Source organism: Ammospiza caudacuta, chromosome 8, assembly GCF_027887145.1.
Source record: "Ammospiza caudacuta isolate bAmmCau1 chromosome 8, bAmmCau1.pri, whole genome shotgun sequence".
Lineage (NCBI taxonomy): Eukaryota > Metazoa > Chordata > Aves > Passeriformes > Passerellidae > Ammospiza > Ammospiza caudacuta.
In genome coordinates, this window is record NC_080600.1 from 30,141,290 (window position 1) to 30,157,073 (window position 15,784).

At 44.4% G+C, this 15,784-nt stretch overlaps 1 protein-coding gene across 10 annotated transcripts in view; it reads left to right on the plus strand.

The window, feature by feature from the left end:
- Positions 1-15,784, plus strand: part of BIN1 (bridging integrator 1) — a 90,117-nt gene that overhangs the window by 61,847 nt on the left and 12,486 nt on the right. For 3 of the 10 annotated variants that reach the window (XM_058809775.1, XM_058809776.1, XM_058809778.1), the window contains 2 exons: positions 5,085-5,235; positions 9,312-9,440. In XM_058809775.1, coding sequence (XP_058665758.1) covers positions 5,085-5,235; positions 9,312-9,440 — 280 coding nt within the window. Of the gene's footprint in view, positions 1-404; positions 456-5,084; positions 5,236-9,311; positions 9,441-12,272; positions 12,381-13,937; positions 13,962-15,784 lie in introns of all 10 variants that reach the window. The other 7 variants (XM_058809772.1, XM_058809773.1, XM_058809779.1 and 4 more) reach the window with 5 other exon arrangements.

Below are 15,784 nucleotides of genomic sequence, written 5' to 3' on the forward strand. Positions count from 1 at the left end.
GCAATATTCACAGGGGACTGTGAGGAGCTGTGAAAGGACATTTACAGTACTCTGGTGGTCTGTACAGTTTCATTTTTCTTCTTCTCCATTTGCACCCTGGCCCCATATTCCAAAGTGCAGGGAAAGTTCTAGTTTGCTTATATATATAGATATAGATGTATGTCTTTGACAGACATAAAGAACCTTCTTCTGCTGTCTCTAGACCAGGCCATAGCTTTCTAGTAATGAAGGGAAGTGTGTCTGTGTGTACTCATGTGTGTGTGAGAGAGAGAGGAGATCCTGTCATCTTAATTACACCAAGTTTTGTGGCACCCACTAAATGGGTACTTGGAAGCTAAACTTTTCCTCCCTGGTTTGACTGTGCCATCCTGTAACTGAAATGATTTGCGTGCCATCCTCAACAGAAAGAAAACTAAACTGTTCGCCAGGCTGAGGAAAAAGATGAGCAGGTACCGGTATGGAGAGCAGCATTTCGATACGTGTTTCATTGAGCTCCTAAAACTGGAGAGGCTGTTGCTGGACTCTAACAGCCTGGCACGTGTTAACCCTGTGGTGGGAGAGGGGTCCTGTGCATGATAAGATGTGTTTGTGGCCTGCTGGCTCCTGCTGAGATCTTTCTGTGTCTGGATAATCCCATTAACTTGCTTGTATGCCTGGTTTGAATCCTTGCTTCTTTTCCTATCTAAGAAGGCCGTGTGAAAACTCAGGCATTGTCTGTCCAGTTGTTTTTGTGTGATGGAAAATGCAGTGCTGGGTTTTCCATGGGAAGTATAATCAATTTTGGTGTTTTAACAGCTTCTAGTTTTACCTAGTGGGCTTGTCATTTTGAGCAGGTCTGAAATGCTGCATTCTCATCCCCTGCCTAGCCAGGGAGGACCAGTAGGCAGGTCTTTCACCCTCAGAAGTCCTATCCTATCCTATCTACCTGTTGCAATTGGGAGAATGATGAGGTGGGAGAAGGATACGTCCAGCTTTTCTCTTTGCTTGCTCTGTTCTTGAGAATCCTCACTATCTTGCTCCATCCATGTAAGATTTTGTGCAGGACTGGAGAAATAGGAAGAACCTTGTCTTGTATAAAGACTAGTATCTGCATCTTGCCTTTGAAACAGTGATGGCATTGATTTTCTGGATTGCTACAATGCCTGGAGTTACCATAGGTCAAGGACTCTGACAAGAACATGCTCTGGAGCAAAGTGGGAGCTGTTCCATAATGACGTGGAAAATTCCTCTGATTTTGGTTTTTCTCACTTTTTGTGTTGGTACTTCCTCCATGGGATCCTTACTGGGAGAAAAAAAATTATAATTGTCAAGATGGTGTCCTGCCAGCAATAAAAGAAAGTGCTGCTGGATTGAGATCCTTGTTTTTCCTGATCTGGTTTCCCACTGACTAGGGCAAGTAATGCAGCCTTTCTCTTTGTGTCTGCTGTGCATATTTTGTAAGGTGGGAAGTTGGAGAGTGAAGAGTGGTAATTTCACAAGGAAGCTGATGGGCAAGCTTAGATATTTATATCTTCAAATGCAAGTAATAAGGCAATAGATTGTGTTGTTACTATTCTGGGGTTTTCTACTGTAGGAAAAGGAGGATTCACTGGAGTACTTCTCTGGATGTCTGTCTCTGGTCTTGGTTGGACTGGTGTTGTACCTGTACCAGGCAGGAAGTCTGATATTTCCAGTCCCTGAGAGTGGATGGATTATGCAAGAGAAGGAGAGCTAGTAAATCCCCCCCTGATGAGTTCTGGGCTCCTGCTCTCCCCCGGTAAAGTTCAGCTGACCTGGCCTGGCCATAAAGGTGCCTGACCTGGGCTCTGCTGGGGGTTTGTGCTGTCAGAGCAGCTGCTGGGGTCACACAGAAATGTGCAATCCCTAGTGCAGAGAAGGAGGATCTGGAACTCCGTATTTGATCTGCAGCAAGAATGTACATTTGTGCCACCATATGTTTAGGTATGTAGGTTCTTTTTTCCTTCTTTCTCCCACCCACTCCTTTAATTTTTTTATTTCAAAATAATTCTCCAGTATGCTCTACAGGTAAAAATTTAATTACCTTTGGCTGAAAGGCCCAGTGTGAGCCTTAACTGAGATGTTAGTCTTTTTTTCTTTTTTAACTTGAGAACTTGGCAGGATGTGAGTGATCTGTTTTTACCATATTGGAAAATAGGTTTTATCCTCTAATGTAGGATTGTTACAAGTGCAAGGGAAACTCATCTGCAGATGTTACTCTGCCCTTCCAGAACAATTGAGGCAGCACCTTGGAGTGTCTGGGAGCTCAGCAGCACTAAAAAGGGCTGGGGGATTTTGACTTTCTCTTCAGCTGTATTAGACCCAGCTCTCTGTTTGCAGAAGAAAGTTGACACCCCTTTCCTTTCGTTGCCTGATATTCCTGGAATTGGCATCACTTCCCATTTGCTCATGGGAAGGAAAAAGAGCAGTAGCCTTGTGGTTTTGGCTTGCTTTTACTGTGGTGCTCATGTTTGGTCAGTAGGTAGAGTCCCTGCACTCTGGCTCTTTCCTGTGTTTCCTGGAGCAAACAGTTAGCTGGAGACAAGATTTTGCTCTGTGTGGGCAGTGTGTGCTCCCTGGGGACGTGTGAAGGACAGAGGATCCTGGTGACCATCTCACTTGATGCTGGTTGCACTGGCTAAATTCAGCAAAGTTACAAAGCAACAAATGCAGGAATGAAGGTGCTGCTCAGGGGGCTGAAAAAGGCTCAGCCAAAATTAGCACTGGCATTTTCCTAGGGGGGCTGGCCAACACATCAAATAAGCTGTAAATAGTAGTGACTTAATGAAGGCTTTAGTGTTGGGCCCTCACAGCCCAATTCTTCCTCTCATCCTACAGGGGCTGACTCACATGGGAGCCTTTTACCAATATATCTCCAAATTAAGTCACTGCCAGGCACTGGAAATAAGTCACTCCAAAACTGTTCCACGGCCTTTAGAAAATAAGCCTGAACTCCTTTCTCACTGGGAGAACTGTCCTTTTCAAGTCCCTAGAAGGAAAAGTCTCCCCTTGTCTTGGTAGTTCAGCTGATAGCCACAGTCCCAGTGTTCCCAGTGTAGCTGGGGCATTTGGGAAGTCCTGGCACTCTAGATGTAGATCACTGTGTCCCCCATTTTCTCCAAAGTGCTTTCAACTCCAAGGGAGGTAACATGTACCTTTTTCCCCCCCAAATCTAGCATTAGAGGATATTCTTTGATGTTTCCTGGTGACTCCTGTTTACATCAGGACTTTACCTTCACCCTCCAACCACTACTACTTTTAATCTGTAGCAGAACTTTGTAGATTTTTTCAGAATTCTTTACAGACCCCAGGTATTGAAGTGATTTCTGGGAACTTTTGAGGAAGGACACTGTTCAATCAGACTGAAGAGCTGCAGGGGTTGGCATCCATGTTCTTCAGTCTCTCCTCCTCCCTTTTCCTTCCTCGTGTCCCTCTTTCTCCCTTGGTGTGTGTGCCCCTGGTTGAGAACTGCTGGCAGGTAATGTCCTTGGGTTTGTTGCATCATGTTGGTGTGCTCTTGGCATCAGTGTCATCAGAAGTGTCCAGCCTGCATGTGGACCTGAGAAAAAGTGCTTTGTGGGGAAATGTGTGTGTGGGGTGTGGATATGGGGGGAGAAAGTTGGGGGAATGTGTGAGGGCAAAGTGAATGAAGAGGGAATGGGATGGGGAGCTTGAAAGCTGGAATGCTGAGCAGGGTGAGATGCTTGCCTGTGAGAGGAGGTTTGTTGAAATGCCTTGCTATCCCTTCTTCCTCTTGCTATCCCCCACTTGAAAACCAATGTTTAGGAATGAGGCCATCGTGCATGTTGGCCAGTGACCACCACAACTCAGGCATCCAAGTGTGAGTGGATGTACATGTCTGAGGCTCTGGGCTCTCTTGGGACAGAGCAAGGTAATAAATTACTTCATCTCCCTGCAGAATCAGATCTGCCTTGCTTTAGTGCTGGCTCTATGCCAGGGTTTAGTGTCTCAAGTTGTAGGAAAGGGTCTGTTTCTTTCAGCTTCTCTCAAGGCCTTGAATTTCACAGGAACTGTGACTTTTACTGGAGTCAAATATCACTCCCTGTAGATGAGGTTGCACAGCCCTTTTCCAATATGCTGTGATATTATATTTTCATCTGCGTATGGTTTTGCCAAACTGTAATCACTTCTGCTAAAATATCCTCCAGCAGTGAATTTTCCCAGTTGAAATTCTCTGGTAACCAACTTTTTGCTAAATGTCTCATGACTCTGTGTTTTGAAGCAGACTTGACACCCAGCCAGGGCATGCCTGTAGGGAAAGGCATGTGCCTCTTGCCTTTGAAAAATCTGCCCAAATCTGTCCAAGCTGTGAACCAACAAATGCCACTGGCATATGCTTCTTGCATCTTAATTTCCTGAAGAATCCCTCTTGACTGTGTGTCAGAAACAGTCTTGGACTAGAGATCAACTAGGGAGACCTTTCATAATAGAGAAATCTATATTAGTAGCCAGAACCTCACTGTTCCTGGAGTGATCTGTGAAACCTCTGGCTACTTTGCCTCTCTACTAGCTTGGTCAGTTCATACCACATCAAGGAATAAGACATTCTGTGATTGCAGCCTTAGTTCAGGTGTTGTGAATCTATTAGTCATAACCCATGCAGAGGTCCATAGACAACCACACAGAAAAATTCTAATCTGTGGTGGTATTTAAAACTAAATGAGCAGCACTGAACTCCTTTCCCCATCTACTTCCCCAGTATTAAAGACTATAATTTAATGTCAGGCACTTACATTAAAATCTGGCAAAATGAAGGATGCCTGGTTGTTTTGTTTTTGTTTTTCTGTGTCTGAGGCAAGTATGTAAGTTCTGTAGGCTTTTAGTGAGTAGCCTGCCGCAAAGTGCTGCTGCTGCAGTGTGTTGGACTGCGAGTGACTCAGCAGAGATGCTTCTCAGGAGCTCCAAATGTCTTCATTGCGTATCTGGGCAGTGAAGCAAAGAGATAATGGAGGCCACTGATCAGTGCTGGTTAGCACAGCTCCTCCTAGGCCCGGCTCAGACTTCTCTCTCTTTTTCTTCCCCTCTCTCTCCCCCTGTCTCCTCCTTTCTCTCTCCACTTCCTTCAGTGACAGCACCCCAGCGAAAGCAAATAAAAGCCCCTCGCCTCCACCAGATGGATCTCCCATCACCAGCCCTGAGACCAAGACTGCCAACCATGAGCTGGAGCCGTCCACTTTGGAAGCACCTGGGGCAAGCATCCCAAAGTCACCGTCTCAGGTAGTGTCCCCATGGCATTGGCCATGTCTCTGCTGATGGCACAAGCTCTGTGAGTCTAAGACCTCCATCAGTTGTTTTTTTAGACCTCATCCTGCTACTGAGCACACAGAATATCACATGATGGTTGTTTTCTTCCACTGGTTCCTGAGAAAGTTCCTGAGAATGCAAGTTGCTTATTTGCCATCTTTCTATTATAAGAACTGTCTTTGAATGGTTTCACAGGGGGAAGGCCAGTAACACTTTTTGCTGTCTGATAGGATGACCAAGAAGATCCAGGGAGGATGGAGTTGTAGCTGGATGAGGAGGTTTGTTCTTTACATTTGAATTAACCAGTGGGATTCAGTGGTCCAGTTTATTTTTAAGAACTTCTCATGCTGAGAAAGGTTAAAATAACAAAGCTTAATACTATAAGGAGACCATCTGTACATTGGATGATGTTTCACTTTACTATCAAGATACAATATTATGCTAAAAAAAAAGGATTATATTTTTATGCTAGGAAGAAATTAGGTGGGTTCCAGGAAGAAGATAGTCCATTGTATGAGTGTGATACCTTCCATATGGCCTTCATTAGGCCTTTCCTTACATAGGAAATATCCAGCAGCATGTTCAAAACAGTAGACACAGCTGCTCAGCATATCATCTATGTGTTTTACTTTGGGAAAATAAAACATTTACTCCATTCTCATGTCCCTCTGTTGCTGAGTGGGGGAAAAGCCTAGCAGGGAAAAGTAGTAACTAGGCCAAATTTACATTGGGTTCCAGTCCTTGTGTCTCAATAAGTGGGACATTGGGAGAAATCTTCCAGGAAGAATTAAAGTTCAGAGGGGTTCTGGCCAAACTGGTAAGAAAACCCACTGCCTCTGAGAAGAGATGGGTGCAACCCAGAACTTCCTTGCTGTTCCCATGCATAGCAGTGTGATTCCAAATCCAAGCCTGTGGGGTAGTTTTTATTCCTGTTTCTAGATAGCCTCTCGCTATATTGTTCTCTCCACTGCATATTTGATTTTTACGATTATTGAGGGACAGGAAGAGGACATGTGGCAAAATTTCTTTTCCAGCCCTGTCAGATGTGTAGATGGCTGGCATTGTCTTTTCAGGACTTCTCCAGGGTCTCTGAAAAGCTCAGCAGTGCAGAGCCTGACCACCAACCTGGTTAGGACCTCTGGAGTACGCTGTGTGTATGGGGGAGAGAAGATAAAATATCCAAAATTGCCCTTCTGTTGCAGGTTTTTTTTTTTATTATTCCCCCAGAGATTTCCAAACTTGACTAAAATTTGGAACAAGAAGTCATATAGAGATTTATTAAGCTATTTACGACAGACTTCACTTACCCTGCCTGTGGACTCATCTTGCCGAGTTTGGTTTCTTCCCTTTCCTTTAAATAGCACACACAACCCTTGTTTTTGCCAGCCTGCAAGTGCTTTCTCCTTCACTTGCCTGCCTGCCCGCAGGAATGGGGCCGGAGGCACCCCTTGAGGAACAAGCAGGAGATATTCCAGCACAGCCCTGGCTGGGCTGGGCCACAGGCAGCACTGAAATGACATTTGCAGCCAATGCTGCCACCGCCCGGCAGCTCTTTCCCAGCCTGTGTTTAATTCATTCCCTCAGGAATCATGAAGAGGAGAGCTCCACTCCGTATTCACAGCAGCTGCTGAGAGATGGAGCTCCAGAGGCAGAGAAGGCAAAGGCAGGAATTTCACATTCAGAGCTGAGCCTGGTGTCTGTGTGGATAAAATCTAGGAACCAAGTGTGTGTTAGCTTACCAGGCAGCTGGGAGCACAAGTGTCTGCTCTCTCAACAGCAAAGTGCCTGACTTTAACACTGAAATCTTCACAGGTGTCATTACTTTTGACCTCTGGGTAAGTGATTTGTTCTCTATTGGTCCTCCAAGGGAGGCTGAGAGGCCTCACCCTCTTTGGGAGGATGGAACACAAAGCAATGAACAAGAACAATTCCCTGGCCTCTTTGTGTCTGAAATACCAATGCAGAGTGTGAGCAAAGGCTGTGGAGAGAAAGACAAGATCAGGAGTGATCAAATAAATGCTAACTAAATTTTGCACTGTTCCCTGTACAACCCAAAGCAACCTCAAACTCTTTTGCTGTCATTTAATTTTTAAGAACAGTTTATTTCTGTCTTTTGGAAGAAGTGAATGCTCTCAGCTCTCGGCAGAATAATTTGATGATGAAACAAGACTTGAGGGGATCTGTGAAACTTAAAAGGTCAGACTTCTGCTCTCAGTTACACCACTGAAACTCTGTAATGAGACTTTTGAAATCAGTGCAACTGTGCAGAATTTGGGCAGATAAATCTCTGTGAGGTCGAAGTCAGAAGGATTTTAGAGCATTTGTTCTATTCTAGGCAACAAAGTTGTTAGTGCATGATGAATTTATGGGTTTAACCCAACATCAATATGCAATCATCTTGTCTTTGAAATGTGGTTTTAGACTGCTTTTGGAAGTAATGCTGGAATAGTTTGGAACTGGTGATTTCCAAAACACTATTGCATTGGAATGAAGGAGACTGACTATCCATATCAGAGGAATAAACAGAAGAAGAGTTGTAATATTTTTGACTTGAGAGTTAGTAATTGGAGCCTTCCATTTCTGCAGAGGGTGGATCTGTTCTGAGAAGAGCATTTCCCTGAAACTCCTGGTCCCATCTTGCAACTGGAAGGCAGGGGGTTTTCAGTCAGGAATTGTTCTCAGGGAATATAGATACACCACCTTCTGCAAACGAAAAGTTACAAGTGAACACACTTGCTTCCATTATTTCCCCTAGCTAGCTATTTTGGGGGGGGGGGGAAGTGTGTTTTCATACACAATCACTCTCTCTCAAGTAGGATAATCCAGTAGAAAACTGGGCATGTCCTTAAAAATCTGAATAAAGGCTGTGTAGGACTTAGTTTTGTGCTGGAGAAGTGTGAATACAGGCCTAGGAGTAATGGATTTCAGATCTGGGCTTCACACTGATACACTGGGTGCACATTGTCAGGTCTCTGGGTCTTGCTGCCTTGGATGCAATAAGAAGATCAAGTAGCTGGAAAACTTCATTGTAAATGGGAGGCATTGTCATTGCTAAGCGTTGCTGGAAACTTGTATGGCTGACATACTGCTGTTGCTGTATTGCAACAAAGCAGCAGCTCCTCAAAGTCTGATTTGATCTAGAAACAATCATTAACCCTTGTACAAAGCAAAATATGAAAAGTTATGTGGATGGGATGATCTAGGCAGCACCTACCTTGACTTCCGTGGGGTTGTGGATGCAGTGTCGGGGTGAATATTTAGCATGATGAGGGGTAATAGAATGGGTTAGAGTTACAGAGTGAGGTGGTTTTATGTATTCACTGGGATCTCCATTTGGGAGACATGACTTCATTGCTGTCAATGCTCACTGGTGAAACTGAGAGCAGAGTTGGGCTCACAGCAGTCATGGCTTCTCAGAAGTTTGAGTTGTTCTGGCCTAAAGCTGAGATGCCATCAAGAGCTCCTCCATCAAGAGACCTTTCTTACAGCACACTTAAAATCAGTGCACCAGGGAGCCAGAACTGGGTAGATCAGTCTGTCCTGAACTGGGCAGATCCATCTGTCCTGTCAATGCCACCCACCCACTGTAGGACAAACGGAGTCTTTTCTCTCATTCCCTTAGGTATGGTAAGTATGGCAAAGGGAGGCAGTGCTGCCCTGTTCTGTTGGATCATGTTCTCAGTAATTGATCTGCTCCCTTCCCAGTGGTTCTTTTGAAGGTTGCACGTGTTTAATTATGTATGCATGTCCTGTCAATGCATATTAATTGTGTTACGCTTCTCCTCTGCAGAGGGAAACTTGCCCGCGGCTGAAGTGTAACTAATGATGCCAAACCTTCTCTGGAGGCGTGTGGTTATTGATTTTTGTTTTGTTTCAGTTCTGCCCTTCAGCCCTTCCCCTCTCTCTTCAGATGGAGTTGATTGGACCCTGCTCGTTGCCAGTGGTTGTGATTTCCCTCACCTTCAGTTTTTGTGACTAACCTGGTTCCTGTCTTTGGTTTTTTTGGGTGTCGCCGTCTGTGCTGTGGCCGTGTGCTCTCTTGCATGCAGTTGAGGAAAGGGCCTCCGGTGCCTCCGCCTCCAAAAGTCACCCCCTCCAAGGAGATCAAGCAGGAGAACATCATCAGTCTGTTTGATGACAATTTTGTCCCCGAGATAAGTGTGACAACCCCTTCGCAGGTTAGCTGCTATGCCCTGCCTAATTTTTCTCTGAACTCTGAACTCTTCCTTCAGACCATTCTTCTTTTTGGAGGTGTCAAGCCATGAAACCTGGTCAGGTGAAAGAGGAAAGCAAGCTCAGCATTGGACCTCAGAAGGCAAAGGATTACCTAGGAGCTGACTTAAAGGGGAGAGTACTTGAAAGGCAGTAACAGGTTGTCCTTTGAGAGCTTTCATTCATAGAAGAAACAGGAGAAATGCACCTGGTCAAGATACCAGAAAGTAATTGCTGCATTTATTCAGCAGCAGTGCACATAGATTATGACTCCCTTCATGTCCTGTGGTGTGCTATGCTTTCTCCAAAGCCACTGATCCTGTGTGGATGAAACATTTTTTTTCCCTGCCCATGTACGTCCCTAACTGCTGACCTTGGCATCTCTGCCAGTTCTTGGAGAAGACAGTTTTGTGCTCTCTGTGTCTTCACTCATGTGCTTTGTGTTTTAAAGCCCGGGAAAGGCCACAAGGAATTGCCAAGGTTCTCTTTGCAAAGAATAGTTGATGTAGTTAGATAGGCAGGACTGTGCCTGTAGTAAAGTCTGCTGACACAGTCTGTCAGTATTGTCAAGTGGCACCTTCTGAAGCCCTGAAAAAGTTTACAGATTATACGTTTTCATGTTTTCATATGCCCTTTGATTTATGTCACTACCAGAAAGGCTATCCAGGTAGAAAGTTCTCTGTTGGATCTAGGAGAATGGCAGTCCTTATGTACATAGGAGCCTGACCAGATTTCTGGCTGTATCATGGGATACCTGCATCTACTTTATTTAAATATATATATACATACATATGTATGTACAAATGTGTATATATATATTCCCTAAATGCTTGTTAAAGCACAAATCCTATCTCTATCAGTGGTCATCTGTGACTCATTCCCTCATTTCTCCTTGCGTCACGCTGCTCCATTGCCTCTGGTTTGCCACCTTCCACCCAGCTGCTGAGGGGCAGAGATGATGTGGGGAGGGATGGAAGTCCATGTTAGATTTGGCATTGCAATAGATAAAACTTGCAGAGTGGAGAGATGATTTGACATCACTGCTGGAAGGCGGGGACTGCAGGCAGCTGAGCAACTCTTTATCATCGTCTGTGCTTCCTTCTCCTTTATTGCAATGGACAGCTCTGTCTGCCCCATGCTCTCTATCATGTATTTCCATGTGAATGCCAGCCCTTAGTCATGCTCTTCTGCACCTGATCAGTGCTCTGAGCCAGGATGGGATCTGCTGTGACTTTTGACCAGATGGGAGTTCTGAGGGAGGACTCTGGTTTCCAGAACAATCTTCACTTCAAGGGCCCAGCAGCCCCTGGCACTCTGTGTGTTGCCCAGGGCTGTTCCTGTCAGATGCCTTAGTTCCAATGAGCTGTCTTGTGGGAGATTTGGGTAAAGGCAAGGAGTGTTAGCCCTTGCATTCAAGTCTTGAATGACAGGTAAGACTATTCCATGGCTGCAGCCTTTTGAGGTTTCACTACTAAACAAAGCTAAAGATTCGGGTTGTAAACTCTCTGATGGGTGGCTTGGATGTGCTGGAAGAACAAACTAGAATTACTAGAATGATAGTTGGTTTTTGCATGCTGGTCAGATGAGATGAGAGAGCTTGGTTCTTTATCCTTGTGGATCTCAAAAAAGGCATATTCATAAGGCAGAGAAAAATCTGTAAGAAAATTGGGGCAAGAGAAAATTAGAAGAGGCAAAAATGTTGGTGGAATTCAGAGGACTTACCTTAAAGGGTGTCACTTGCTACTTTCCAGAAGCTTTTCCATTGTGGGATTTTCATATAATTGTGGAGATCAACCTGCCAAATTTTGTGTTATTGAAAAGGTAGCTGAAGCAGTTGGGCCAGTGAGCTGGGAGGTTGTAGGAAACAGGGGCAAATCTTCCTGACTTCCCAGAGACAGCAGCTTCTTCTGAAGCTGAGTGGAAAACAGTATCTTGTGGTTAGATTAAATCTAAACCACCAAAGTGATTGTCCAGTCTTAAATGCTAATAATTTGTGTCCTTTGTAGTTGTCCTTTGTAGATTTCTTATTAATGGTGATCAGCAAATATGGAATCATTGTCTCTAGGTAGAGCATTATTCACTCAAAGGGAGTTACTCTGATGACTTTGAATAAAGTAGCAAAGCTTCTCAAATGTATGCTTTTTAGAAGACTTACTTGTGTAAGTTTATGGGATGTCTAGAAATGAAAACTATTGAAAACAACATTTTTGAGTTGGGAGGGGATTAAAATATCTTAACTGGGGTGAGCTGCCATATTTTGTGTTTCTGACTCAGAAGGCAGGAGGAAATTAGCAGCTTTGGGACTTAGCTCTGAGATCTCTCAGACTTCCCTTCCAGTAGTTTCAGTGGTATTCTGCCTGGATTTTTGTTCCTGAGATGGATTGTATGGATGGTAGCTCTTTTATATGTAGCTGGGGAAGTTGGTCTTGTCAGTGTAAAGGCAGCTGGGTGAGCTGTGGGGAGTAGATGCAGATAGAGGAGCAGCCCTTCTCAGCCTCGTCAGTGGCCGTGATCCCTTTGACCACAGCAGATCAGGTGCTCACACCATGTCAGCTCATTCGGCCAGGTGGGAAGATGAATGAGTGCTGTGGAAAAGGCTCAGATTTGGTTTGCAGGGCCCCACGTGAGCTGCCTGTGATTGTGGGCACCAGGCAGTCAGGACTCGCATCCAGTGTTTGCGCTGCCACCATTTCTTCTGCGCTTGCAGCCTCAGCTCCGGGATATCACACGCCCTCCCTCCACCGTGCACACGCGCGTGTCTAACGCTCATACTACTTCTCTTCCTCACTGCTGCCAAGTTTGATGCCCCTGGGCCCTTCCAGGAGGGAGCAAGCCTGTTGGATCTGGATTTTGATCCCATTAAACCAGATGCCACTGTGGGGAAGACCCCCACACCCGCCTCCCAGGTTGGTTCATCTCACCGTTCCTTCTCCCTTCATGACTGACTTGCACCCACCTTGAACAATAGCATGGATCTGAGCTGTGGGAGGCTGGGCTTGGGTATGGGGACCTTGGTCTTCTCTGCTCGGTGTGAAAGACCAGGAAGAATCAGTGGCTGCTGGCCTGGCCACAGTCAGGCACTAGGTGTTTGTGGGGTGCTTGGGCTTTGCTCTGATGATCCACTTAATGTATGTCCCTCCCTAGAGCAGCATTCTCTGTATGCTGTATGTATTAAAGTTGTTACTCTTGGATGGGAATTCAGCCTGAGCTCTGTGCTCCTGCTATAAATTGCTCTCAAATGAATTTTTAATTAACAGACACTTTGATAATCTGCAGTTACTTAAGGTGAATAAGGCTGTAAATGGATATTCAAGTGATGTGAAGCTCTTCTTTTTCTATGTATGACAAAGCCTGCACTCATAGTTGAGAAGCGGCTTCCTGCCTGTCACAGTCTGGTATCATAAAGGGAGATGCCTAATTCTGTTCTGGCCTGTACCTGGTCCTGTCCTCTGTCAGAGGCAGGTGGAGTGTGCCTCGTGTTATGTCTATGTGACTGGAGGCTTTGCAGTGCATCCTGAATATAGTTCTTGTCCTCACTGAGGTTTTCCATTTTATATATGTGAAGTGGTTATTTTTTGCCTGTGGATGCCACTAAAATTTGTAATTAACATAATTGGGTTGTTTATAGTACATCTCCAGTATAATCATGTTAAGTAGGTCTGTATGGCACAGATTTTTGTAGGAATAAGACTTCTTTTGTCAGAGCAAGCAAACACTAGGCATTTGATTCCCCTAAATTAAAATACTGTATCTGCAAGATACTATTTATTATCATAATTGGATACACACCAAAATGGCAAAGCTGTCCTTTTTTGGAACTTTATGTGGGTACATGGGCATTTTGTGTCTACTTGCCTTCAGGACAAGCTGCATATCAGGAAAAGCCTTTCTGAAAAAAAAAATAAAAATTACTTGTTTTTTCTGAATCATCAGTTAGAACTCAGATTATTGGTTATATTTACATAGGATACAAGTATAAATTTGACTTGAAATTGTTATCCTTCCAGTAAGCAACAAATATTACACCAAGTGGGTTTTTCAAAAGTACTCAACAATAGCATATTTAGTGTTCTAACCTAATTATTATCAGCTTCATAAGTCATTAAAAGAGAGTAAAAAAGAAATAATTTCTATTGGTAACCAAAAAATAGTGAAAACCACCTAGGTATCTAAACAGTCAGATTTATTTCCTATAGGATGGGCAGTATGGCAGAGTGGTTAAGGTATTTTACTACTGATCCAAAGACACCTCAGAATCATGGAATGTTAAAGGGTTGGAAGGGACCTTAAAGATCTTCTATTCCCAGGGATGTATAAATTCATGTACTAACAGATATTTTCAAAACATGCAGAGATAAGTGCTGTTGAATGTGTATGTCTGCTTCTGTCTGATCAGTGTCTGTTGTGTATGAAATAATCATGTATAAACATGTTTTATTTTTGTTGCTCTTTGACATGCTTAGTCTTTACCTTGGGATTTATGGGAGGTAAGAAATTCATACAGCTTTTGTCTCTCATCATGTCTGTTCACATGCCTGTGCCAGCTCTGTTCACATCCCTGTCTCCTTTCCTTCACTGCTTCTCCTTCCTGCACACCCCAGGCCAAAGTTGCTCTTTGTGCTGCTGGACCCATTTATGCACCTTGTATGAAGCCCCAGGGCCAAGCACATGTTTGCCTTGCCTTTCCCTGCTAACCCACTCATCCTTCCCTTGGCATAATACTGTGACTTTCAACTCATACTTAACACCTGTGGCATCATCCTCACTCTCCAGAACACATTTCCTGAACTCTCTGTGTGCTGTTGGTCTTGTGTGCAATGCATTAATATCTCAGCTATCATAAATATATCATCATTACTGCCTGTACCATTAGATATGTACTCATCTTGAATTGTCTGTGGTGTTTGCTGTTCATTGACCATCGTTGTCAGAAAGGCTGATGTGATTTTGCTCACCCTGTGTTTCCACTGGAAGTTGACTGCAGGCCCAAGACCTGCCTGGCATCTGCCTCAGCTTTGGAGCTTGCTGACATGGAGACCCTGCACATGCCCTGCATCTGAACAGAAACCTGGCCCTTGTTTATGCTCTCTTACATATGTGGCCTGGGCAGGTCTCAGGTTGCTGCAGATGAGCTCCTTGAGAGGTATTTCAAGCACAACTACTTCTGAGTCCCTGGACTGGCAGCCAGCAGTGTGGACAGAAAATGCTTGATCTGGGTTCTCCAGCCTGCTGCTGGAACTGGCTGTATTCACTGAGTAAGCTCATGGCCTTGGCTTGTGCAGAGGAATTGAGTCCTGCCAGCCTTCCATTCCCTAGGGTCAGATCACCCTCTAGAATAAGTATACTTGGAAGGACATGACTTAGCCCTGGCCTAAGGGCTCACAGTGGCCCCTACTCTCCTTCCCATGAGCTTGGGTGATGTCAAGGAAGAAGGGTTTCCCCTGTGTGTTGTACCAGCCATCAGTGTTTAACATCTGTCCTTCCCCTGTATGTGCATTGTCAATCTGTCATAGGGAAGAAGAGACTGGTTTAGCTAGGAAAAATCTCATTCCTTTGAGGTGAATGGGGTAAGGTATGACTGCATCTGATTGAGCTGTGCTTACAGTCTTGGCTGTAAAAGGTTTTTTTTTTTTTATGACCACATCTCTCATCCTGCAAACTGGTTTTACCCAAAAGAGAATCTGCTCAACCAGGAAATGCTACTAGTCAAGGTGTTCTCACTGTACCAATTCTCACCTTGGCATACCATACACAGAGAGCAAAGCTTCCTAAGGCTGGGGAATCTCCCTCTTCAAGTCTTCTGAAGTGGTTTTGTTATAAATATTCTTAGCTGTTGATGAGTGGAGACTTTTTTTTGGGGTTCTTTAGTCCCATGGGCCGTGAGGTTAACAACTGCATAGAAACTTGAGTGCAGCAGGACTGGCTTAGTTCTGCAGATGGGGAAATGTGCATTTGGTGTGCATGGTGCTGCTGTTGGAATAAGCAAAGTTTTAAACCTGGTAACAGCAGTGAGCAATTTTTCCTCTCCCTGTAATATCTTTCCATGGCTGTAAATGCTCTTATAGGCCTCAGGATGCCTTACTATATAAAATAGAAAAATTAATAGTTAACATGAAAATGCCCTTTGTTGAAATTCAGGGGATTAATGTAGATCCAGTTTCTCTGACTATTCCATACTATTTTTGCAAATTAGCTGCTTAAAAATCAACAAAACTCCAAACCCTCACCTTGAGGTCCTTTTCACTTGTCCATATAAAACTCATGCATGGTCAGATAGAGCTGGCCTGGCATTTGTCCCAGTTCCAGTTTC